This window comes from Nycticebus coucang, chromosome 1 (genome assembly GCF_027406575.1).
Source record: "Nycticebus coucang isolate mNycCou1 chromosome 1, mNycCou1.pri, whole genome shotgun sequence".
Taxonomy (NCBI): Eukaryota; Metazoa; Chordata; class Mammalia; order Primates; family Lorisidae; genus Nycticebus; species Nycticebus coucang.
In genome coordinates, this window is record NC_069780.1 from 169554307 (window position 1) to 169582045 (window position 27739).

General features: G+C 37.7%; 1 protein-coding gene and 1 pseudogene across 1 annotated transcript in view; both read left to right on the forward strand.

Moving 5' to 3' along the window:
• Nucleotides 1-27739, forward strand: part of ZFR (zinc finger RNA binding protein) — a 96612-nt gene that overhangs the window by 28656 nt on the left and 40217 nt on the right. The window contains exons 3-8 of the mRNA XM_053592598.1: nt 7801-8083; nt 10416-10560; nt 14929-15147; nt 22441-22688; nt 26265-26456; nt 26988-27279. Of these exons, the coding sequence (XP_053448573.1) occupies nt 7801-8083; nt 10416-10560; nt 14929-15147; nt 22441-22688; nt 26265-26456; nt 26988-27279 (1379 nt within the window). The remainder of the gene's footprint in view (nt 1-7800; nt 8084-10415; nt 10561-14928; nt 15148-22440; nt 22689-26264; nt 26457-26987; nt 27280-27739) is intronic.
• Nucleotides 12249-14261, forward strand: LOC128586622 (neurotrophin receptor-interacting factor homolog; annotated as a pseudogene).

The following is a 27739-nucleotide window of genomic DNA, read 5'->3' on the forward strand; positions in this document are numbered from 1 at the left end:
TGGCTGTGGGTTTGTCATAGATAGCTTCAATCAGTTTTAGAAATGTGCCACCTATGCCTATACTCTTCAGTGTTCTAATTAGAAAAGGATGCTGGATTTTATCAAATGCTTTTTCTGCATCTATTGAGAGGATCATGTGATCTTTATTTTTGCCTCTGTTAATATGGTGGATAACGTTTATGGACTTGCGTATGTTAAACCAGCCTTGCATCCCTGGGATGAAGCCTACTTGATCATGATGAACGACTTTTTTGATGATAAGCTGTAATCTATTGGCTAGGATTTTGTTGAGAATTTTTCCATCTATATTCATGAGTGAGATTGGTCTGAAATTCTCCTTTTTGCTTGGGTCTTTTCCTGGTTTTGGTATCAGGGTGATGTTTGCTTCATAGAATGTGTTGGGGAAGATTCCTTCTTCCTCAATTTTTTGGAATAATTTCTGCAGTACAGGAATAAGCTCTTCCTTGAAGGTTTGATAGAATTCTGGAGTGAAGCCATCTGGACCAGGGCATTTTTTAGTTGGAAGCTTTTTTATTGTTTCTTTGATCTCAGTGCTTGAAATTGGTCTGTTCAGGAGCTCTATTTCTTCCTGGCTAAGTCTAGGGAGAGGGTGTGATTCCAAATATTGATCCATTTCCTTCACATTGTCAAATTTCTGGGCATAGAGTTTCTGGTAGTATTCAGAGATGATCTCTTGTATCTCTGTGGGATCAGTTGTTATTTCCCCTGTATCGTTTCTGATTGAGGTTATTAGAGATTTTACTTTTCTATTTCTAGTTAGTCTGGCCAATGGTTTATCTATTTTATTTATTTTTTCAGAAAACCAACTCCTTGTTTCATTAATTTTCTGAATGATTCTTTTGTTTTCAATTTCATTGATCTCTGATTTGATTTTGGATATTTCTTTTCTTCTACTGGGTTTAGGCTTAGATTGTTCTTCTTTTTCCAATTCCATAAGATCTCTTGTGAGATTGTTGATGTGCTCTCTTTCTGTTTTTTGAATGTAGGCATCTAAAGCGATGAATTTTCCTCTCAAAACTGCTTTTGCAGTATCCCACAGGTTTTGGTAGCTTGTGTCTTCATTGTTGTTATGCTCAAGGAAGTTAATGATTTCCTGTTTTATTTCTTCCTTCACCCATCTGTTATTCAACAGAAGATTGTTTAATTTCCATGCCTTTGGGTGGGGTTGAGCATTTTTGTTAGAGTTGAGTTCCACCTTTAGTGCCTTATGGTCTGAAAAGATACAAGGTAAAATTTCAATTCTTTTGATTCTGTTGATATTTGTTTTGTGTCCCAGGATATGATCAATTTTGGAGAATGTTCCATGGGGTGATGAGAAGAATGTATATTCTTTATCTTTGGGGTGGAGTGTTCTATATACGTCTATCAAGCATAGTTGGTCTAGGGTCTCATTTAAATCTCTTACATCTTTGTTTAATTTCTGTTTAGAGGATCTGTCCAGCTCTGTAAGAGGTGTGTTAAAGTCCCCTGTTATGATGGTATTATCAGATATCATATTGCTCAGACTGAGTAAGGTCTGCTTCAAGAATCTGGGAGCATTTAAATTGGGTGCATAAATATTTAGAATGGAAATGTCTTCTTGTTGTAGTTTTCCCTTGACCAATATAAAGTGACCATCTTTGTCTTTTTTGACTTTAGTTGCTTTAAATCCACATGTATCTGAAAATAAGATTGCAACTCCTCTTTTCTTCTGAATTCCATTTGCCTGAAAAATTGTCTTCCAACCCTTGACTCGGAGCTTTAATTTGTCTTTTGAAGCCAGGTGTGTTTCTTGCAGACAGCAAATGGATGGCTTGTGTTTTTTAATCCAGTCAGCCAATCTATGTCTCTTCAGTGGGGAATTCAAGCCATTAACATTTATTGAGATAATGGATAAGTGTGGTAGTATTCTATTCGTCTTATTTGGTGAGAGTCCATTGCTTAGTTTTATCTTTTGCATCAGTGTGGAGGTTAGGTTCTGTCCTATGATTTCTGAGTTCTTACTTTGCTGCTGATCCATTGTGGTGGTCAGTGTGCAGAACAGGTTGAAGTATTTCCTGTAGAGCTGGTCTTGTTGTGGCGAATTTCCTCAATGTTTGTATATCTGTAAATGATTTGATTTCTCCGTCAATTTTGAAGCTTAGCTTAGCAGGGTACAGAATTCTGGGCTGAAAATTGTTCTGTTTAAGTAGATTAAAGGTAGATGACCATTGTCTTCTTGCTTGGAAAGTTTCATTAGAGAAGTCTGTGGTAACTCTGATGGATTTGCCCCTGTAGGTCAACTGGCGCTTACTCCTGGCAGCTTGCAGAATCTTTTCTTTTGTCTTGACTTTGGACAGGTTCATCACAATGTGTCTTGGAGAAGCTCGGTTAGAGTTGAGGCGACCCGGGGTCCGATATCCCTCTGAAAGCAGTGTGTCAGAATCTTTGGTGATGTTTGGGAAATTTTCTTTTATAATATTCTCTAGTATGGCTTCCATTCCTCTGGGGCATTCTTCTTCCCCTTCTGGAATTCCTATAACTCGTATGTTGGAACGCTTCATAAAGTCCCATAATTCTGACAGTGACCGTTCTGCTTTCTCTCTCTTCTTTTCTGCCTCTTTTACTGTCTGAGTTATCTCAAGAACTTTGTCTTCTACCTCTGAAATTCTTTCTTCTGCATGGTCTAACCTGTTGCTGATACTTTCCATTGCATCTTTAAGTTCCCTAATTGACTGTTTCAGTTCCTTCAGGTCTGGTATATCCTTTTTATATTCTTCATATCGTTCATCTCTTATTTGATTCTGTTTTTGGATTTCCTTTTGGTTATTTTCCACTTTATTAGCAATTTCCTTCATTGTTTCCATCATTTCTTTCATTGTTTTCAACATGTGTATTCTAAATTCCCTTTCTGTCATTCCTAACATTTCTATACTGGTGGAATCATCTGCAGTAGCTACCTCATGGTCCCTTGGTGGGGTTGTTCTAGACTGGTTCTTCATGTTGCCTGGAGTTTTCTGCTGATTCTTCCTCATGAGTGATTTCTTTTATCTGTTTGCTTGCCCTAATTTTCCTTTCACTTCCTCTTGCTCTTTAAGTTCTTGTGCCTGTGGACTAAAGGTTACAGGACCAGAAGGGTGAGAAGGTTGAAGAGCAAAAAAAAAGGGGATGAAAGAAAGGAGGACCGAGTGATAAGAAAAAAAGAAAGATAGAGAAAGAAGAGGGGGTGGGTATAAGGAATATTGACAAAAAGAAGAGAGGCACAGAAAGAGGGAGACAGGGCAATATAGGTGTACAGTAGGGTACTTTGACACAACCTTAAAAAACCCCACCTTCTGGGGGTGCCCAGTTGCGTGGTTCCCTTGAGGTCAGCAGCTCTTTGCTAACCTGATCAGACACAGTACCCCACCTCCACCAAGTAGAGAGGAAAGACAAAAATGCTATAAATCAAACCAAAAGAAGCAAACAGAAAACTTTACAGGGATGAAATTGGGTGAAAAAACCAAATTATATCGGTAGAAACACTAGCAAAAATGAAGTTGAAGTTATTAAAAAAAGCAGCAATGGGAAATTATAATTAAACTAGGAAAATTGAGAAAGAAAAAGGGATCTGTGTGGAAAAGATTGAAATTAAAAAAACAAAAGAATATCAGCAACGTCAAAATAAACAAACAAAAAAAACAACCAAGCAAAAAAAGAAAGAAAAAAATACACAACCAAAAACAAAGCAGTTTGTATATGTTATTGAATATTGTCTGGGCAACACGTGGTCTTCTGGGGTATGAGATGTTAGTCACAGTTTAGATACGACTGGAGGCTGCTGATTACTCAAACCCCAGCAGGTAGACACCCTGAATCTCTCTTCAGCCTACTTAAAAGGCACTTCGAACTTGTAAACTTGTTGAGCAGAAGCTTTCCCAGCTTTCTTGCTGGAATTGCTGCTGAAGTGGCTATCCACTTACTCAGTGTGCCAAAACCGGTCTCACTCTGCCCCTGAGGGTTAGGGCTGCAAGGCGGCTCAGACCCCACCCTTAGGCTACTTGGTTGCTGGGTTACCAGCTCCCACCCGTTTCTAGCTCTGCGACCCTGAGGGCGGAGCTTGCCGGGGCAGATCGCTGACAATGGATCCGTGTGACCCACCGCCAAACACTATTAGCTCCGTCTGGCTCAGCGGCTCAGACTGGGGCCCTAGACAACGGCCAAAGTTCTCGCACTCCCGCTCAGGCCTTCCCCAAGGCAGTTCAACTTAGTGCCAAGTCCAAGGACATCAAAACAGTGCACAGGCAAGGCCTTTCTGGTTTGCAGTCTCGCTGCTACTGAACTTACAGTTGTGGGCGGGTTTAGACGGATTGAACACACGCGACCACTTGCCGGTTTTCCACGGATTTAGTCCTCCTCTTGGGGTCCAGAAGTCTCTCGCTGACTCCCTGTATCCTCATAGGAGTGATGATAGGCAGTTCTCACCAGCCAGAGATGCCTGGAGTCCTATCTCCCCAGACTCACGGTGCCCAGATGCAAGGAAGCTGTTACTCGGCTGCCATCTTGCTCCGCCTCCTGATTTGAACTATTTTGACTTAAAACTAACTTTACATAGTTTGAACTTCATTTGACCTGAGTTTTTAAAAGTAAATTTGCACTTAGACTTAGCCACTAGATGGCTAATTGAATTAGTCCAGTGTGGTCATATATATCATGTAATAGGTAGTTTTCTAAGGATATTTAAAATTGAAAGGGAATTATCCAGATGGATGTAGGATAACAAACCAGGGAATCTTTAATCTGAACAGCAAACATTTGGACTAAATTATCTTTTGTGATGCTTTTGGTAGAGGATATGGTTCAGTCTAGTTGATGGGTAAAAAGAGACCTGGCTATACAGAGCAGGGTTAGGTTAAGCAGACACAGGGATCTGTATATAGCAGCGGTTCTCAACCTGTGGGTCGCGACCCCTTTGGGGGTTAAACGACCCTTTCACAGGGGTCGCCTAAACACATCCTGCATATCAGATATTTACATTACAATTCATAACAGTAGCAAAATTACAGTTATGAAGTAGCAATGAAAATAATTTTATGGTTGGGGATCACCGCAACATGAGGAACTGTATTGAAGTACAGAAGCATTAAGAAGGTTGAGAACCACTGATATAGTAATGGCTAAATGCACTGGCATCTTTTTAATTTGGTTCCTGAGATGAGTGAATATATAATTTAATGTTCAGACTAAGATACTTAGGAGAGTGAAAGTGAGTACTATTAATAATTGCTCTGGGGCAGTGGGCATAAATCAGAGCATATTGTCATTCCTAAGTCAAATGGACTTTGGGGATTAGGATCAGAGGTGGTAAAAGTCAAAATGCTTGGTTGACTTCACATTCCCATTGTATTCCTAATTTTTGTCCTATAGGACAAATTTTGGAAACCAAGGAATGTGGACAGAAAATCGATGAGTACTGGTGGAATGAATACAGAAAGAGTATGGGAATTCAATATTTGTCTGAGTTTATACATAACCAGTATTCCTCTTGTGCAATGTAGTCTGGATGTATAAAATCTTAACCTACGGGTGCACCTGTAGCTCAAGCGACTAAGGCATCAGCCACATATTCCAGAGCTGATGGGTTTGAATCTGGTCCGGCCCTGCCAAACGATGACAACTACAACCAAAAAATAGCTGGGCGTTGTGGTGGGCACCTGTAGTCCCAGCTACTTGGGAGGCTGAGGCAAGAGAATCACTTAAGCCCAGGAGTTTGAGGTTGCTGTGAGCTGTGATGCTATGGCACTCTACCCAGGGCGATAGCTTGAGGCGCGGTCTAAAAAAAAACAATAAATAAAAAAAATAAAAATAAAATCTTAACCTGCTAGTACACGTTAAAAACAAGTTTCACAGGTGTATTTATAATTTAAGTACTGTATAATCTTTTTCTTTCACTTCTAGGAATTCTGAAGAAGTAGAACATGTTTTTGGCATTTTTTCTTAAGGATATGGAAAATTTTAATCCAAATTAATTTTCCACTATTTAATATAAATTTTCCTTTTCCTGACTTGTTGGCATATATGTAGAAAATTGTAATTTTATTCCAAATAGAAATTAAAAGAGTTTCTTTAGATTTCATTCTAAGTTGTTTTTTGTTTTGTTTTGTTTTTCTTTTTCATATTGGACTGCCACCCTGTAACTTCCATCTATTGATTCTGGTTATGTTCTGTGGAGCAGCATAGAGTGTCTTCTATTTGAAGGCAGCTGTCTCCTTTTCTAGACTGAATTCTTGAGCTCCTCCTCTTTTTATGTGAAATAAAACCCATTATCTATAAGCTTTAGTTTGATTTCATTTGGACACAGCCTAGTTTATCAGTGTTTTCTATAACACAGTTAAAATATGGCCCCAAATTTTAATTCTGTACCATGAATCTATTGTACTACATATACCAGTACAAAATACCCTGTGCTGTAACCCATGAATCAGATATTCTGATTTATTAGTGCAGCTTTGGCTTATGTCATTTTTTGTTTGTTTGTTTGTTTGTTTTTATCTATTCTTAACTGTGGGCACATATTAAAACTTGTGGTCAGCTAAAACCTGTTAGCTAAATAACTGTTGGGGCTCTCCTTTTTTTAGAAGGTGTTTCTGCTTTGGTGCAATGGAGCTTTAGCAAATGGAATTGAGTGTATTACTCAGAGAACCTAAAACAAGAACTACATTTTCATATGCTAAATTCTCTAGGCGTTTGCTTAATATGTGACATGGGCTCTCAAGTTAAACACATTACTCTTTAGGTACTTTAGGTGGATATTCACTTGATCACTGTTTTGGGAAAATTTTTTGCCTCTTTAAAGTTGGTTATACAGTAGAACCTCCATAGCTGACCATGTCCCTGGATTGACCATCTCCTTAAGTTGTCCTAACTTTCATACACCAAACATGCACCATGTGTACTCGAAGTTCCTTACGTTGACCAGTTTGTTATAGTTCCTTGGATGGTCAACTTACGGAGGTTCTACAGAGGTTGCAAAGTATTCAACTTAGGTCTTTTACAACATACAGAAATAAATTTTTAAGAGAAAAGTAAATTTATATAATGAAATGCTGACTAAAAGCTAGAAAATTTACCTAAAATATTGGATATTTCATTGTAGGTATGTACCCTAGAGCAAGACATTTCAACTTAAGCACTATCTACAGATATACTTAGTTAATTCTCTGTTGTGGAGGGCTGGTCTGTGCATTGAAGTATATGTGACGTCTCTAGCCTCTGTCCATTGGATGCCAGTAGCATATGTTACCACCGCCTTCTCTGCAGTTTAATCATCAAAATTATCTCTGCTAGTTAGAACCACTGTCTTAGATCAGCAGAAATGCTTTTTGAATCAACTGATCAATGGTTTCTACCTTAAATGTTTTCTGTAATTGGGGTTGAAATAACAAGTACAATATTTTTCTTATGCTTTTTTGTAGAGATGTTTTAAATTATAGAACATAATAAAGAACTTTGTTATATGCATACAATAGTTTTGTAAATTTGTTGTCCTAGTTTGTCATCAGTTGCTTTGCAGTATGATCTGTGACCTGAAGCAATATATATGACTTTATAATGTATGTATATTAAGATTAAGGGAAAAAAGTTACAGAACAATAATAAATGTGATATTGAGTAGGAGGTTGATTGAGTTTAATTAAATACTTGGCCTTTTATAGTTCATGATTATATTATACATTAAAAACAAATGTGCTTTTTGGTTGATAAATAAAAACTTTTCATTCAAGTTATTTATTCCTGGATTTTAAAATTCTTTTGTATTTATTCTTCTGCTCCACAATGTAGCCAGCAGCCAGCTTCCGGTGTAGCCTATTCTCATCCAACTACAGTTGCTAGTTACACTGTCCATCAAGCTCCAGTGGCTGCTCACACAGTTACTGCTGCCTATGCACCAGCAGCCGCCACAGTTGCAGTTGCCAGGCCTGCTCCAGTAGCTGTGGCAGCTGCTGCAACAGCTGCTGCTTACGGAGGCTACCCTACTGCACACACAGCAACTGACTATGGTTATACCCAGAGGCAGCAAGAAGCACCACCACCGCCACCTCCAGCTACTACACAAAACTACCAGGTAAGAAAACTACTGGTCCCAACATCCTTAACATGCAGGCTTCCGTGGCTTCAGTGTATAATGTAATGCTCAAACCAGTGCTTCTCAGACTGAGTCTTTCAAAATATACAAGGGCTGGCCAGAAAGTATCCAGATGTGCATATCTTTTCCACATTACATGCTTGGATCTTTCTGGACATCCCTGTACATCTAATGATGGAAAAAAGTAAAAGGGTATTCATAGGTAATTTAGGGACATAGTCCAAACCATTAAGGTCTTTTGCAGTGAGCTTTTTTTTTTTTTTTTTTTTTAGAGACAGAGTCTCAGTTTGTCACCCTCAGTAGAGTACTCTCGCGTCACAGCTCACAGCAATCTCCAGCTCTTGGGCTTAGGCAATTCTCTTGCCTCAGCCTCCCAAGTAGCTGGGACTACAGGCACCCACCACAACGCCTGGCTATTTTTTGTTGCAGTTTGGCCAGCGCCAGGTTTGAACCCACCACCCTCTGTATATGGGGCTGGCGCCCTACTCACTGAGCCACAGATGTTGCCCAAGTGAGCTTTATATTAATAATTTTCCCTCCTTCCCCCTGTCTATTTTATTGTATTATATATGCCTATGTTTGCTTTAATTTTTAAGAGGTTTTACATTAATTGCTGGGTAAATAATTTAACCTTTATTTTTTAAACAAATTAAGACAGAAAAGATGTTCCTTGTTTGTACTGTAGCATTGTTTATCCATTTGAAACACAAGTATTATCCTATTTTGAGAATTCTGACCCTAAACTGTAGGACAATTACATATGTTCTTGAAACTTAACCAAAGCTAGAAATTCTATTGCCCGTACATTTATCCAGTCAAGATGTTCATTTTGGTATACAGTATAACAGGTATTGATTATGGCTTTTATTCATCCAGTTGCCTCTTGTTTAGTCTTATGGGAATTATAAATTCTCTTTACAGTGTTATATTTAAAACAATACTACTTTACTACTTGTTTATTAGATAAATTTGGTCTTAATTTCTTCAATCCATTTCTTACTGGTTTGATTTTAGGTTCCATATTTTAAACTTTAATCCTTCTGGGCTTTCCCTGTTTTGTTTTTTTTTTTTACATTCTTTCTAAAGCATAAGAATTTACTTTGTGAAGAAAGAAATTGAAATATAAATGAACAGTATTAGTATTTGCTATTAAATTTTGGCAAATTACTAAACTTAGAATTCCTTTTTGTGATGTGATTATGTTTCATTATGTCCAGAAATAGAATATGATAAATTTTATTGTTTTTAATAGGGTCTATGAAACCCATCATTTTCTGGGTCCTGCCTGCTTCTTCAGCCTTTCTACCTATATACCTTTCCACCTCTCCTTACTTTATGCAGTGCCAGAATTCATCCAGCTCACCTTGATCTTTCTTGAAAAAAAGAAACAACGATAGCTAAGTATTGTGGCGGGTGCCTGTAGTCCCAGCTACTTGGGAGGCTGAGGCAAGAGAATTGTTTAAGCCCAAGAGTTTGAGATTGCTGTGAACTGTGATGCTAACAGCACTCTACCGAGGGTGACATAATAAGACTCTGTCTCAAAAAAAAAAAAAAAAAAAAGAAACAATGAGAAGAAGGCTGAGTAATGGTGAACCTTAGTTACCATCCAGATTTTTTTTTCTAATATTGTAAGATCTATGTTTAAAGCACAGCTGCCATGAATTTTTAATAAAATCAATTTTTGGTTTTTGGGGGGTTTTTTGTTTGTTTTTTTGAGACAGTCTCACTTTGTCACCCCCTGGTAGAGGCCATGGGGTCATAACTCACAGAAACCTTAGACTCTTGGGCTCAAGCAATCCTCTTTTTTCAGTCTCCCAAGTAGCTGGAACTACAGGCGCCTGCCACAATGCCTGGTCTTGCTCTAGCTCAGGCTGCTCTTGAACTCTTGAGCTCAGACAATCCACCCGGAGTGCTGGAATTGCATGAGCCACTGCACCCAGCCCCAATAAAATCATTTTTACTTAAGTAGTATTTTTAAATGTTGCAGTGATTGCTCTGATTATAAGAGTTAAGGGCTGCACCTGTGGCTCAGTCGGTAAGGTGCCGGCCCCATATACCGACGGTGGCGGGTTCAAACCCGGCCCCGGCCGAACTGCAACAAGAGTTAAACATACTGGCTGAAATGCTTTTGCTCTTGTTTGATAAACTCCGGAAAGCATCCTCTTTGTATGGAGTTTGATGCTTTATGTTTAGGTCTGATTGATACAAAACTACGTATTTAGTTTTTTGCTTTCCTTTTTTTACATAATAATGATTTTTTCCCCCCTGCTACTTGTCTCAGCAAGACTTTCTCTCATTCCTTTTTCTTTAGGATTCATACTCATATGTAAGATCCACAGCTCCTGCTGTAGCTTATGATAGTAAGCAGTACTACCAACAACCAACAGCAACTGCTGCTGCTGTAGCTGCTGCTGCCCAGCCTCAGCCTTCTGTTGCTGAAACCTACTATCAAACAGGTAGGTTTTACTAACACACATGATTTCATTATAAACCATTAAAGTACATGATTTGGGGCATTTTTTATGAAGATAAGCTTTGAGGCCATCTAAACTAATTATGTTTTGTCACCTGGAGAGGCAGGTTCTAGCCACGTCCTTCTCTTCCTCTACTAGAATGCCTTTGCATCACAAAGAGGGAGAAGGCCATGGCAACAATTTGTAATCACGTTGTTCTTTCCTGGAAATGTATTCCATTTCTAGACTTTCAGCCTACAGTTTCTTCCTGCTGAAATGAGTTATACAAAAGAAGCTGGGACCAACCGATACCTTCTGACCACGTTGTTATCTTTGCCAGAAATGTCCAGAACATATTTTGTTGCCAGCTGCCTTTGTAACTGGTAGAAACTCTTCAATGGGCCCATATTTTTAATTCATATTTCTCTGATCTATAATGATGGTTGGTTTCTGTTACAAGCCACCTATAATGTTAAATATAGTATTCAGAATGGTTCAAGTTCAGGGAATGTTTTGTTTGCAAAAAAGCCTGCATATTTGTAGACTTCAAAAGATGGATTTTGGCTGTATATGGTGGCTCATGCCTGGAATCCCAGCAATTTGGGAGGCAAAGGCAGGAGTAGTGCTTGAGGCCAGGAGTTTGATGCCAGGCAACACAGCAAGACCCCATCTCTACAAAACAATCTAAAAATTAGCCGGGCACAGTGGTGCGCACCTGTAGAACCAGCTCCTCAGGAGCTGAGGCAGGAGGATCACTTGAGCCTAGAGGCTGGAGGCTGCAGTGAGCTGTGATCATGCCACTGCACTACAGCTTGGTTGAGTAAGACCTTGTCTCTTTAATGAAAAAGAAGAAAAGATTTTTTTTTTTTTTTTAGTAGAGATTTGTGTTGTGAACATTTAAAAACAAACCTCTCTAAGTTTTGAAAAGTGGTCAACTAGTGTGATTATTTTTGAAGAACCTGAGTGTATATGTAGAGCCTTGGATTAGGAGATATTAGGACTGGCTTACAGTACTGGCTTTCCCACTAATGAGGACAAGTAATTTTGACCTCTCTTCATCTGCATTCTGTTACCCATAAAATGAAATTGTTGTTCCAGATCTCTCTAAAGTCCTTTCTAGTTCTAAGATTTTATGAGTCCCTTAAAAGTGGTTTTAAAATATTTTGAATTACGGGTGGCGCCTGTGGCTCAAGGAGTAGGGCGCCAGTCTCACATGCCGGACGTGGCGGGTTCAAACCCAGCCCTGGCCAAAAACCACAAAAAAAAAAAAAAAATTTTGAATTACAATGACTTTTCTTATGATCTCTATCAACTTGTATATAAAATAATCTATAGGGAACTTCCTTGTTAATTGCCAAGCTTTAAGCATTGTTGTGTTTAAGAGTGCATAGCATAGATTCAGAAGATCTTGTTTTAGCCTAAGTTCTGATATTGACTATGTGACTTTTATAAGTCATTTAACTCTTAAATACATATTAGTCTCCCGCATAAGATAATCATCTTTGTTATGTGGATCATATTTCATATGCAGATACAGATGAAAGCTCTACAGTATCTTAACTGAGTATAAACTGAATTTGGCCTCCTATTATGTAGACCTTTCTTAGAAATTACATTTATGTGTTTTAATGATCATTATTATTATCAATTATTAATTTAATTGATTAATTCAGTAATTGATGGTAAGCCTTGTAAGTTTCTTTGGAAGTACATTGTTTTAAATATGGTCGAAGGTAGCAGAGACATTAATGGTAGCCGTTTAAGAATAAATACATCCGATTGTGAGGCGTGCACCGGGACTTCATCCATTCCCGAGACAGACAGATTGAGAGAGAGAAAAGTATGGCCTCCAGGCTTCCGACGATCTGGTCCTGTAATATCTTGGGCCTCAGATCAAAACTCAACTGGATCCTCTTCCTGCTGAGAATCCCCTGATGAACACTGAGGTTTATGAGGTCCTTACACTGAACGGAGGTAGCTGGTGCCCTGAATGCCCAGATTCGCACTCTCTATGCTGAAGATGGGGTCCTGAGTCCTGACATTCTCAAGGAGCCAGTACAACAGCTGGGCAAGCATGCAGCTGATCCTGAGGCTGCTCGTCAGAAATTTCGGCAATTTCATTATGAGAATGTGGTAGGTGCCCGAGAAGCCCTCACCCACCTTCGTGAACTCTGTCACCAGTGGCTGGAGCCTGACATTCACTCCAAGGAGCAGATTCTGGAGCTGCTGGTGCTAGGGCAGTTCCTGGGTGCACTACCTGGGAAACTCCGGACGTGGGTGGAATCACAGCACCCAAAAGACTACCAAGAGGTGGCAGCCTTGGTGGAGGATGCGACTTGGCTATCTGAGGAGGAAGCACCACCTGCCCAGCCTTCACAGGACCCCACCTGCTGTCTCAAGGTCCCTGCTCAGCAGGAAAAAAAGCAGCAGAAGGCTACAGCCATCCAGCCAGAGATGGTCCTGCCTGAGAACTGTCCTGAGCAGACAACACATGTGACTTCACAGGAACCAGTGACTTTCCAGGATGTTGCTATGGACTTTACCCGGGAGGAGTGGGGGCTGCCAGGCCCAACACAAAGGATTGAGTACCATGATGTGATGCTGGAGACATTCGGGCACCTGGTCTCTGTGGGATGGGAGACTACACCAGAAAGTAAGCAGTTAACTCCAAATTCTGACATTCCTGAGGGAGAACCAGCCCACAGCCTGAAAGTACAAGAATTCTCAAGGGATTGTGCCACATCTTCCATCTTGGGAGATGTCTTGCAGCATGTGGACCTGAACATCCTAGACAAAGTTTTGAAACAAGTGGGGTCTGCTCTGGAAAAAGTCCTCCCTCAGGTGGATCCTTGTGAAAGCCCCAAGTCCCAGGTAAACACTTGTCTTGACACAAGTCAGGTTTTGCTCCAGAAGGTGTCTCCTAAAAAACGTTTGCACAAACGTGGCTCACAGGTTAAGAACATCAAACATAATTCACATATAAAACATCAGAATCATTGTGGAAGACAAAAGGCCAAAGAAGGCAGTGGTTGTAGGAAAACCTTCAGCCGGAGTGCTAAGCAGATTACATTTATAAGAATTCACAAGGGAGCCAAGTTTGCAGGTGCAGTGAGTACAGTAAAATGTTTCAGAACCGAAGATACTTCTCTGTGCATAAGAAAATCTACACTGGGAAGAGGCCGTATGTGTGTCAGGACTGTGGGAAAGGATTTGTTCAGAGCCCTTCCCTTACACAGCATCAGAGAGTTCATTCTGGAGAGAGACCATCTGAATGTCAAGAGTGTGGGAGGACCTTCAATGATCACTCAGCCATCTCCCAGCACCTGAGAACTCACACTGGAGCTAAGCCCTACCCATGTCAGGACTGTGGAAAAGCCTTCCGCCAGAGCTCCCACTTCATTCAGCATCAGAGGACTCACGCTGGGGAGCGCCCATATGTGTGCCACAAATGTGGAAAGGCATTCACCTAGAGCTTACACCTTATTGGGCACCAGAAAACCCACAATAGGACAAAGTGGAAGACAAAACAGCCTACATCATAGCTCTCAAGCCAGTTGAAGAGACAGTGCCTTTTCAACTTGATTCTGCAATAGAACATGCTTTTGGATCGTTGGGAATTGCGACTAAATGTGAAAGAAGCAGAGGGAGGACATTCCCCAAACCAAAGAACCACTGGGAACACCACCATTCTTTCAATTAGAGTAAAGAAAATGAGGAGTCGTCAATGTATTTGGGAAAAAAAGATTTAATTTTTCAATCAGTTGATGTGCTACTGTTTGCTCATTCATTTAGTCATTAAAAGTTATATTAGTGGCAAAAAAAAAAAGAATAAATACATCCAAGCTATCAACATTCGACAGATTAAGTCAATCAGTTAGGATTAGATTGACATTTACTATGGGTAAATCAGTAAAATGTTATAAGTGGTATATCAACAATTTCTACATAATTAGACATTGAACTTTTCGCTGTGAATTGAAATATATACTTTGAGTTTCGCTCCCTTTTGCTTCCAGCATTAAGCCTAACTCAAAAGTAGACTGACTAGCCTAAACACAATACACCCTTTTTCACAAAAACATTTTTATTTCTACCAAGTGTTAAGTAGTATTATTTTACTTAGTTGTAAATTTTGCCAAAATATCATTTTGGAAATACGTAGAAAACGTTGAGGAAAAGATAGTAAATCAGTTTACTTATTTTATTCATATTGGTAATAAGAATTTTACCCCTTTTGCCAAGAGGAAATTGTTGGCATAAAATCTGTAGTTCGTGATGTTTAGACCTGTTCTTTCCAGTTTTTAAGGATATTGGTACAGTGACAATAGTGGCTTACTCTTCTAATTTTTTGATGTCTCTTTCCCACTTTAGCCCCCAAAGCAGGTTATAGCCAAGGTGCAACTCAGTATACTCAAGCCCAGCAAACTCGACAAGTGACAGCCATAAAACCAGCCACACCAAGTCCAGCTACCACTACTTTCTCCATTTATCCTGTATCCTCCACCGTACAGCCAGTAGCAGCTGCAGCTACTGTGGTGCCATCCTATACTCAGAGTGCTACTTATAGTACCACAGCAGTTACTTATTCTGGTAAGGCTGATAAACTGTGTTTAAAATAAGTAAACAAATTAGAGACTTACTAGAAACTGTCTTGATTTTCTGCAGAATTATTTTACTCCCAAGAACAGGAATTAAATTGATAGGTGTTAATATAAATATATGTGCATAATGTGACAAATGGAACTACACTGTAAGTAGTATGCTTTTTAAAAAAAAAAAAACAACCCAAGATCTTAGCAAAATATAAAATTATAAAATACTCTTTGGGGATTTGAAAGCTAGTTATGATTCTTAGGCCTAGCATTATAATTAGAGGAAATAACAACCTGTCCTGTACAGGATCTTTTCCCTTTTGACTTTTTCCAAATGAATTTGAAAAGTCAAGGTTGACACTCAGGGAATACCACACATTTATTTAGGCCCTCCAAGAGCTATTTTTTTATATTTATTATCATGGATAAGCAATCATGAAAGTACTGGGTAGTCTTTTTAAACATTAATAAGATGGTGGTTATGTAACGTACCTCTTAGAAGGACAGAATAGTTTTATTTTCCTTAAATAATTAAATATTTCCCCTAGAGAGGTATGATCACTAAACCTTACTCTGTCCTCTACTCTTGCTCATTTCCTGCTTAGGTACTTCACAGTATTCTGGTGATTAAAATCACACATTGGTTTTTTTATAGATATTATGCTTTGTACACTTGTAAGATTTTATTGTTGGTTTGCGTTTTATTCCTTAATACTGTCTTGTTCCATGGAGCATTTAAGGTGGCATGGGCAATTTCAGTTCTTCTTTTTTTTAAGAGACAAGATCTCGCTATGTTGCCCAGAGTGGAGTGCAACAGTTGTTTACAGGCACAGTCCCACTACTGATAAGCACAGTTGTTTTGACCTGCTCCATTTCTGACCTGGGCCAGTTTGTCCATCCTTAGGCAATCTGGTGGTCCCCAGCTTCTGGGGTATCACATATCTATGCCAAACTTAGTGGAGACACCTGATCAGCATAGTGTACTACAACCCAAGCTCCTGGGCTCTAGTGATCCTCCTGCTTCAGCTTCCCAAGTAAGCTGGGAGTATAGCTATGTGCTGCTACACCTGGGCAATTCTTACCTCTTAATATTTTGTTATAGCTTGGGTATTAGAAGAAGCCTAACTTCTGAATTCTTTAAAAATCAGTTAAATTTATTTATTTTTCAGAAGATAAGCCACAATGACGCTTTATTTCTCAGAGATTTCTTAACTCTTACTCTAGGGTGCTAGGGAGACAGTCATGAACTAGGAAGGCATACAGTGTTTGGGAACAGTAGTTTGTTGTGTCTGGAATACAGGATATGCAGGGTAAATATCAGGAGGTAATTGTAGAATGTCAGTGTGTAAAGCTCTGTATACTCTGCTGTGGTATTATCTGTCTTTATCATATGGGCACAAAGGGCACCACAGAGGAGTTCTTAAGAAATGGAGCAGTAGGAGCAGATTTGTAAGTTATCTGACAACCACTTGGAAATGAATTGGAGTGAGACATTGATGTCTGAGAACTCCAGTTGGACTGGTGAATGTCAAGGACCTAATCAAAGAGATCAGGGTAGAAAGGCTTTTTTATAATCTATTAAAGACATAGTCAAGGATATTCCCTATTTAGGAAAGAAATCTTTTGTTAAGATCTCAAGAAACTGTTAAATTTATTACTGTTTCTAGACCTATCATTTCAGGTTTCCCAGATAGACCTTTTCTGGCCATCTCTTATCTGGTTGATGAGCTATAATTATAACCAGGATTAGTGCAGTGAAATCTGACTTCCACTTAATTTTTTTTTAAATGTCTACATTAGCTTCAACAAAACGGAAATACCAGTAGCCTTTCCTATTCATTATTTCTGTCTTACTTGATCTTCCTCTCCTTTGTCTCACACATGGCTATTTCTCTCTGGTTGTTTACACAGTATGGAGATATTTTTTACTTGCTGCCTTATTACATGAGTAACAGATCATTACTTTAAAATTAGAAACTGTAGATAACAGAAAAGAGATAAACCATTAAATATTTACCCTTGGACACTAACTTTCATTAACATTTTATTGCATGTCTATATTTCCATAGAATATATGTATATAAATATCATGGTTATTTAATAAAAATGAATTTATCTTTTTCATGCAATTATGCAAATTGCTTTCTTGTCATTGTAAATGTTCTTTTCTTGCCAAAAATAGAGTTATATCATTCTTTTGATTGTTTTCCCCCAACTTTTTAATTTTACCTTTCTTTCTCTTAAAACCTGTTTTCAAGTGCATTCTGTAATATATTTTGTAAGTTGTAGATGAGCTGTTGCTTTGCCCCAAATTCATCAGAATGTACTTCTTCAAAGTAAAGATATTCTTTTATGTAGCCACAATGTCATTATAAAAAGGAATTGAACATGTAAACTGTCTGATATATAAGTTTCTCCATTTGTAAAAAAAATGTCTTTTATGGCCAGGCTTTATATTTGGCATGTGTGTGTTCGTGTTTGTGATTTGTTTTAAATTTATGGTCCAGTCAAAGGTCATGAATTGTATTTAGCTATCATAGCGTGTTAATTTCCTTTAGTACAACCCCTTCTTTTTATTTTGTCTCATGATTTTTTTTTTTTTGTTTTTTTTTTGAGACAGAGTCTCACTTTGTCACCCTCAGTAGACTGCTGTGGCATCACAGCTCACAGCAACCTCAAATTCCTGGGCTTAAGCGACTCTCCTGCCTCAGCCCCCCAAGTAGCTGGGACTACAGGTGCCTGGCACAACATCCAGCCATTTTCTGTTACAGTTGTCATTGTTTTTAGCTCGCCTGGGCCGGGTTCAAACCCACCAGCCTTAGTGCACGTGGCTGGCGCCGTAACCACTGTACTATGAGCACCAAGCCTCATGATACATTTGTTAAGAACTCAGGCCATTTGTAGAATAAATATGCCACAATTTGATTTATCTGGTGATTTATGTTAGATTTAGGCAGTGTTTTAAGAAAGAGTAATTTTCTATTTCGTAGCATGAGGAGCACATAGTAATATCAACTTATTCCTTACTGATGATGCCTTCACTGGTTAAAGTGGTGTCTCCCATCTCTCCATTATATAGATAGCTTTTCCCTTTGTAATTAACAAGTAATCTGTGGGCCTATTGCCCGCTTACCTTCCACCTTATGGTATTAGATTTTTTGAAAATCTCTTAACTGAATCAGTTTTTATGGTGACAGTTGCAAGATCCTTTTACATTGATTCTTAGGCATTCTTCTCTAAAGAAGAGTCCTCTTTTCTCACTTCTTTTTTGATATTGCTATGGATCCATTCTTTTTTATTCAAGGTACAGTTGTCCCATATCCATGTGGAATTGGTTCCAGGACTACCGTGGATACCAAAATCCTCAGATGCTTGAGTCCCTTATATAAAGTAGTGGCCAAGTATTTGCATGTAACTTACACATATTCTCTTTTATGTACTGTAAGTCATATCTAGATTACTAATAATACTTAATACAATATAAATGCTATATAAATAGATGATACACTGTGTTGAATATTTTCATTTTTATTTTTGACTATTCTCCCCCCCGTGTTTTTTTTTTTCCACTTCCCTCCCACTGTCTCCCACCGCCCCATGTTTTCAATCCACAGTTGGTTGAATCCTTGAATCCTTGGATGTAGAGAACCCATGAATATGGAGGACTGACTGTATTTATAATCCATTACTCTCATTTTTTCTTTCAGGCTCACATTGTTCCAATTTGGCCATTAAGATCCTTTTCAAGTCAGCTCCAGAGTCTTTTTGACATGTTCTCAATAGTTTTTGAGCACTTCTTTCATTTTTGGCACTGTAAATTGTACAGATACACTTTGAGCTTTCCCTGCCCTGGACTCATAATCAAACATTTCACAAAGGAACCTTGGTTTCTTATAAATTCCAATGGTATTTAGAAACCATTTTAATGGCTACATAATATTTTATTGTATGGATGTCCTATATGTTAAAGTGTGTACTTGGGAACATTTCGTTGTATATTAGAGAAAAACTAGAAACAGCACTGGGTAGAATAATCCATATATATAAAGATGTGTGCATTCGCTCACTTGTTTTCCCTAGGATAAAGGCCTAGATGTAGAACTATTAATTTTCAAAGATTATGTGAGGCACAGCACAAAATGGCAATCCAGAAAAATCATTGTTAAGGCTTTGAGTCTTATATCTAATTTTTGGCAGCTACAACTTAGGTCAGCTGTTCTTTTTTCTCTGACTAAAATGAGTAGTATGGAATATTGCTGCCTACTAAATGGTGATTTATACCATGATGGATTTACTACTGAAATGATATGTTTTTGTTTCTGATGTTAACCCTTTAAAAATATTTCAGCATTTCTAACAATGTAACATAGTAATTGATAAGCATTTTTAATCAAAGTTTTGTGAGACAGAATCTCACTTTGTCCCCCTGGGTAGACTGTGGTGGCATCATAGCTCACAGCAACCTCAAAAACTCCCGAGTTGAAGCAATCCTCTTGCCTCAGCCTCCTGAGTATGTGGGACTACAGCCACCCACCACAACGCCCAGCTATATTTTTTCTTTTTTAAGAGACAGGATCTTGCTCTTGCTTAGGCTGGTCTGGAACTCCTGAGCTCAAGCAATCCACCCTCCACAGCCTCTCAGAATGCTAGGATTCCCAGTGCGAGCCACTGCACCCAGCCTTAATCAGAGTATTTTTTAAGTGAAGCTAGTTTAGTTTCCAAAAATCAAGCTTTTACTTAACTTACAGATAGACCCTAATACTGTATTTTTTTCCTACAATGCTTTTACAAGAGTATATTTGTTTCCTTGCAGTCATAGGAGAACTTAAGGTATTCTTTAACAGAGTTCCAGAATCTTTAGCCCACTCTTTAATGCATATTTTGATTTTTTAAACCAAGTAGTAAACTATAATTAAATTTGCCTTTTATTAGTTTTAGACTACATATGTGCAGATGGATATTATTTTGTAAATAGTAAGCTTAACCTGGTGATTTTTGTGCATTAGTTTTGTGTTTAAAGGATCTCACAGTTTCTAATCCTTCATTTTCTGATCTATAAAATAAGGATAGTAAGATTTTTTTTCATCTGCATTACGTATCAGTTCTGAAAACTACACTGCACATAGCACATTCATTCTCATACTATGAACTCTTAGGGTTTTGTTTTTGCAGTTTGAATGGGGCCGGGTTTGAACCGGCCACCCTCAGTATATGGGGTCAGCACCCTACTTATTGAGCTATAGGCACCGCCCTGAACCCTTAGTTTTACAAAAACTAGAAGACCTAGTCTTCTGGCACTGTTAGCCTCTTGCCCTTATCTTATGTTTTTTTCCTTTCATATATAATTATAAAGTTATATTGTAAGTGGCATTTTTATAGTTTATAAAATTCTAAAAGAATTAAATTTAGACTTCTAAATTAAATTAAATTCTAATGTCTGTTAGAAAGATTTCCTATAAAAATCATGGTCCAAATCAGTAATCATCTAAAAACAGCATTATTATTTTTAATTGGACATTTTATGGTATTTCTTTATAGTGAAATTTAAACTATTTGTGTGTTTGCCTATAAACTTAGAAAACACTTTGTGAGTTTGTTCTTTTACCACATTCTTAAGTAACAGGACATTTGTATGACTTCCCATATTAAGTTTATTGATCTATAGAATTTTTCTTTTAACCACTTTTGTTGTTTGATTTTTTAAAAATTTGATCATGTGGTTATCATTGAGATAAGTCTCCCTACTTTCATTTCAGAGACTTTGTCTGTTCCATACTTTCTATCTTAAAACTTCCTATTTATATACTCCAATATTAATCTGATATAAAAATCTAGAAAGGTGTTCCTCAAAACTTGTTAGATTCCTTTCTCTCTAGATATGTTTATTTCCAGATTTCTGTGATTATGATTTTCCATGTATCTTAGCTCTCACCCTTCAAATTCATGTTTTCTTCTTTATGTATAAAGATTTATTGGCATTAGTGTGTCATAAGTCTTTCCAGTATAGCAGTCTGTACTTGAGAGACCACCTTTACTAAACAAGCAGCATTCCTTAAGTACTTCTTCTGTGCCATTCTGGCAAATAAGAACCTCTCTCTTGAGCCTTGTATCATTCTGTGCCCACCCATTACTACTTACAGAAATAAAGACGTCTACAAAGAAGTCTCTGAAATGTTTGTCATATTTCCAGAGATCTTAGTTTAAAAGTGGCAAGTTTTTGTTTTCAGACAGGCTTAGGTGTCAAATCACCAACTTCAGGCCTGGCACGGTGGGTCACACCTGTAATTCTAACACTTCTGGGAGGCGAAGGCAGGAGGATCCCTTGAGCTCAGGAGTTCGAGACCAGCCTGAGCAAGAGTGAGACCTTATCTTTACTAAAAATAGAAAAATTAGCCAGCCATTGCGATGTGCTTCTGTAGCTCTAGCTACTTGGGACGCCTAGGCTAAATAAATAAATAAAATCAGCAACTTTGTCAAAACATTTTAAAATGTTTTATTTTGTTTCTAAAGCACTCAGCGTAACATATATCATTAGCTGACATACTTATTCTGTGGAGACATAGTGGAAATATATCAAATCCTTACATTTAACCAGAAAACACAGTGTTTTTTCGTCTTTTGGAAGATGAGAATCAGTGTGTTGGTCCTTAATTTCAAAATCTTTTAACATTTGTTCTATATTTTCATCAGAATTCCAGCTTCATATCATAAACTTATGCTAAGCTTTATTTACTTTGCCTCCCCAAACTAGCTTCTGTCACCTTCTTGCTTTTATCAGTTATACAACCCATCAGATAATCAATGGGGCTCAATGTTGGGGTTATCTTTGTATACCTTTTTCTTCTTTTATCCTCTTAGCCACCAAACATGTCAAATATTACTTTCATGAGTTTTTGTTTTTCCTATCTAGCATCCTACTTCAGATTCTTCCTGAAATTCAATACTTCTCATTGTGTTCTGATGATTTTTACATTTGGGGAATTAATAGATTCTATAACCATATGTTTGTCATTCTGTCAAATCCCTCCAACTGAACTAAGTTTCTGTAAAGCAAGGACCAAATCTTCTGTTTTCTTTATACTTCTTTAACACCTGGCATATGTTGAATACTTATTGAGTGACTTACAGAAAAGGAAGGTGAGGTTTTTTCTGGGTTCTCTTAGATATACATTATTTGTAAATATGCACGAGTAAATATAACATTGTAGGATTTATGGAATTTAAATTTATAACTAACAACTTGTCTTTCTATAATTATGTAACGTAATTTTTGTTTGATTTTATTTGTAAGGTACGTCTTATTCAGGTTACGAAGCAGCAGTGTATTCAGCTGCATCTTCCTACTACCAACAGCAGCAGCAGCAACAGAAACAAGCAGCAGCAGCAGCTGCTGCTGCTGCTGCTACAGCTGCCTGGACAGGGACCACCTTTACTAAAAAAGCACCATTCCAAAATAAACAACTGAAACCAAAACAGCCTCCCAAACCACCCCAGATTCACTATTGTGACGTTTGTAAGATCAGCTGTGCTGGACCACAGGTACTTACGTTGTATGTTAAACCATGATTCATCACTGGTTATTTTTGATAGTTAAGTATGGTTGATATTCTAACTCTTGTGCCTACAGAGAAGTTTACAGTTTCTTTCCTATTAGCTTTCAGCCAGTGCACATATATTTTGTTAAACACTCATTTTTAAACTAATTTTATTGAGATATGAGAATTGTATTCAGGGAAAAAAATGTAAAAATGTAAATGATAAATGGGCAAATTGAGCTTTTTTAAAAAGGAAGGAGACTTTGCTCTTTGAATAAAGCTTAAATTTAGTTTAAAAGTTTGATAGTCAAATTAATTGGGATTTGGGTATAAAATTGAGTTTTATTTCATTTCTTTTTAGCATCTATAACATACTTTGTAAAGCCTTTATTATACAAAATTCTCCAACTTAAGATAATTGCTTATAATTTTCAGAATTGTATTTTTAATGAGACTGACTTTCTATATGCTGTATAGAATATGATTTATTTCTGTGACCTCTTCCATGAGAGGAATAGGTACTTTGAGAACAAGAAAGGTGTAAGAAAGTGCCTTTTTCAAAAATAGTCAACTAATGAAGAACACAAGACCTTTATTTCTTTTTGATTTTGTTTTGTTCTTGGTTTTAAACCTTTAAATGGATGATTTGTAGGTCTGAGTTTATAATAGCTAATGGGAAGCCAAACTCTGATTTCTGCCTTATTTGTTATTACTCTGAGAGAATGTCTAGTTTTTATATAAAAATTTGGTAAACAGTTTAGCAGATGAAAGACATGTTATTTGCAAAGAGAAGGTTTTGGCTGTCTGGTATTTTCAACACTTCTACCCTACTTTTGTTGTTTTGTTTTGTTTTGTTTTGTTTTTTTTTTTGAGACCATTTCTGCTGTGGTGTTATCATAGCTCCCAGCAACCTCAAACTTTTGGGCTCAGATAACCCTCTTGCCTCAGCCTCCCACTTAGCTGGGACTACAGGTGTGTGCAGTTTCACTTTTGCTCAGGCTGGTCTCAAACTCCTGAGCTCAAGCAGTCCTCCCACCTGGGCCTTTTAGAGTGCTTAGGATTACAGGCATGGGCCACTGCACTCTGCCTTTATGTATATGTTTTAAAAATTTACTAGATTAGTTCTATTTTTACTACTGAGTTTTTGGAGTGCTTTTAATTACTAACATTTCCTGAGTTACACCAAATTAGCAAACATAATATGTATGGCTAAATACAGGGTAGACATAAAGTTCATGTGCAATTTAAAATAGTTTAACGTAGTAACTTTCGCACAAACTTCATGGACATCCTGTATATAAAACTTCTTCCTGTTATGAATATGATAGGAAATGGTTTTGTTGTAGATTGCATGGTTTATAGAGGCAGGTGGGGAGTGTTTTCAGGGACTCGATATACGTGGAAAGGAGCAAGAATGCCAGTCTTAGTATTTGAGGAGCATTCCCTACTCTGGGCTGATTATTCAGAGGAGTTGATGTCATGAGTGCCACATATTAACATGTGGGTGTCCATGTAAAAGGATAGAACATAACCTAGGGTGATAGGTTAGCAACAGTATTTGGGATGAGTAGGTATGAGGCTGACCATTAATTTGAGGGTATTGAATGGTTATAGAAGAATAGACCTTAAGGGTGTCTTTTTTTTTTTTTTTTTTTTTATTGTTGGGGATTCATTGAGGGTACAATAAGCCAGGTTATACTGATTGCATTTGTTAGGTAAAGTCCCTCTTGTAATCATGTCTTGCCCCCAGAAGGTATGACATGCACCAAGGCCCCGCCCTCCTCCTTCCCTCTCTCTGCTTTTCCTTCCCCTCCCCCATAACCTTAATTGTCCTTAATTGTCCTCATATCAAAATTGAGTACATAGGATTCATGCTTCTCCATTCTTATGATGCTTTACTAAGAATAATGTCTTCCTCTTCCATCCAGGTTAATACGAAGGAGGTAAAGTCTCCATTTTTTTTAATAGCTGAATAGTATTCCATGGTATACATATAACACAGCTTGTTAAGCCATTCCTCAGTTGGTGGGCATTTAGGCTGTTTCTACATCTTGGCAATTGTAAATTGAGCTGCAATAAACAGTCTGGTACAAGTGTCCGCTTAAGGGTGTCTTAAGGGATTTTTGAGCCTTAGAGAAAAATATATTGAGATTTTGAGTTGGAGTAGAGTCTAGATCAGTGGTTCTCAACCTTCCTAATGCTACAACCCTGTAATACAGTTCCTCGTGTTGTGGTGACCCCCAACCACAAAATTATTTTCATTGCTACTTCATAACTGCCACTGTTATGAAGTAATGTAGATATCTAATATGCAGGATGTATTTAGGGAGCCCGTGTGAAAGGATTGTTCAGCCCCCAAAGGGGTCATGACCCACAGATTGAGAACCGCTGGTCTAGATGTTCACAAGAAGAGTAAGTTGATTCAGACGTAAGGGGAAGGTTGCAATTGTGGCCGTGCCACTAAACCATATGGCTTTGAGCAAGTTAGAGACTTTAACTCCTTTGGACTTTTGTTTTCTCACTTTTGTAAGAAAGACTTGTCCTAAATCAGTGGTTCTCAACCTTCCTAATGCCACGGCCCTTTAATACAGTTCCAGTGGGTTGAGACCCACAGGTTGAAAATTGATGTCCTAAATAATTGTGTCTCAAACTGTTTCACAGAGCCACTTCAGATAATGAAAGGAGAATCAAATGGCTGAGCCTTAGATCTTCTTTTCGAAAACAATTTTCTATACTTACATATGATTTCATTTGGAAAAAGGATTGTTTAAGAATTAGAAAATCAATGTGTTAGATAAGTCCCAGAGTCCTATCCAGCTCTGAAATTCTATGGTGAACATACAATTTTTAAAATAAAATATGAAAGAGAAACCATTTGGTCCCATTCAAAAAACAAAACAAAAGTACCCACCTGTTGTCTTTACTTGAATTAACTGCCATCCTCAGTCATCTTCATTCAAGGTGATTTTTAATATATAATTTTACTATTTTGTTGGCTAATGTTACATAATACTGTTTTTCCTTGCAAGTATGTACAACTTTGGCTCTGACACAGTTTAAATAAGCTTTTGTTTAAGGTGGCATGGATTCTAGTACAGATTCTATGTCAAAATGCATTCTGAATTAGAAAAGTCAGTTTTATAAGTAAATATATCTATTGTAAAGGATCCTGTTAACATACAGTAACTTTTTTTTCTTCTAATGTAGGTACATTCCCCCCACATCTTAATTTTGTCATTAAGTAATTTATTTGTGGTATGATCAGTATCTTAGCCTTCTCTATCTAACATTATCCATAAGCCATAAAAGATACCAATTCTTGAAACTGGCAGCCATTGCCTCATTATGGCTGTGTATGAAAGTGCTTTGTAATTCTGTGTTATGTAAGTGTATTCTTGGTAAACAAGATACATCCAGAGATGTATTACATATGTAGGAAATGCTACCATCCCCTTTCAATTGCTTTTAAAATTTTAGTTTTTGTTTTTAAATGAGTATTAGAGATTTGAGAATTAAATAATTTTAGATAATGTAGAAAGAAAATTAGTGAAGCAAAATGTGTCCTTTTTGTTTGAAACAGACTTATAAAGAACATTTAGAAGGACAGAAACATAAAAAAAAAGAAGCTGCATTGAAAGCCTCACAAAATACCAGCAGCAGCAACAACTCTACTCGTGGGACTCAAAATCAGCTACGTTGTGAGCTCTGCGATGTGTCTTGTACAGGAGCAGATGCATATGCTGCCCACATTCGTGGTGCTAAGCATCAGAAAGTAGGTGTTTTTTCCCACACACACCCATATGTCTTAGTCTGTTTTCTTTTACTTTTTCAATGGGGGTTTAAGTAAAGGCAGCTTTAAATTTGGAAAACTTTGAATGCATTATAAGGCTTGCTGATATGCTAATAATACATAAAGGTAACATCAAATAGTCGTTACTTAAAGAGGGAGGGACTAGAGACCTCTTTTTGCATTGAACTAAGCCATTTATTTCACTAGTTGAAAATTGTCATGTGATTATTTTCCACCTCTCATTTTACTTAATTATAGATTCCCTGCATGTGGCCAAATCATTCCATCCTTCTTTGCCTTAGTTTTTTCACCTGGTAGTAGATGGAATATGTAACTATATCTGTTTTGCAGAGATTATCTTGAAAACAGTTTTGTGTATAAAAACATGTAACAGGAAAAAATACAACAAAGGAAAATAGAGTTTAGATTTTCATTCTATAATGTTGTTCCAGAGAACTTCAAAATCTGCATTTTTGAGGCTCCTGACAAATAAAATGTGCTTTTGTTTTGTAGGTGGTTAAATTACACACAAAACTTGGTAAGCCCATTCCTTCAACAGAACCAAATGTTGTTAGCCAAGCTACGTCTTCAACGGCTGTATCTGCTTCAAAACCAACTGCCTCTCCTTCAAGCATTGCAGCAAGCAATTGTACTGTGAATACTTCATCAGTTGCAGCTTCTTCAGTGAAGGGTCTTACGACTACAGGAAATTCATCTCTTAATAGCACATCTAACACTAAAGTATCAGCAGTGCCTACAAATATGGCTGCCAAGAAAACATCTACCCCCAAAATAAACTTTGTTGGCAAGTACTAAATATCCTCTGTGTTCCTCCTAACTCTGTTAAAGTGGTATTTCTCCTACATTACAAACTAACCTTTCTGTTCATGCTCTTGTTCCATTTTCTTTCTTTTTTATTTTTGTGTTTTTTGGCCAGGGCTGGGATTGAACCCGCCACCTCCAGCATATGAGGCGGTGCCCTACTCCTTTGAGCCACAGGCGCCGCCCTCCATTTTCTTTCTTTCTATGGGTCCTTATTTCTTCCCACAGCTGCCTTTTGTGGGATTTTTGGTTTTGTTTAAAGTCTATCCTGTACTGATTTCTTCCCCTTAGTCATGCATATATACCTGTCTCTTCCCTGGTCACAGAGACCTTTTCCCATTTCTGTAGTCTCAAGCTTTTAACAAGTCTTTCTCTGCTTCTGGACTTCCTACCCAATCCTCAGTCTCTTATACTATTTCCACTCTACTCTTTCCTGAAACTGT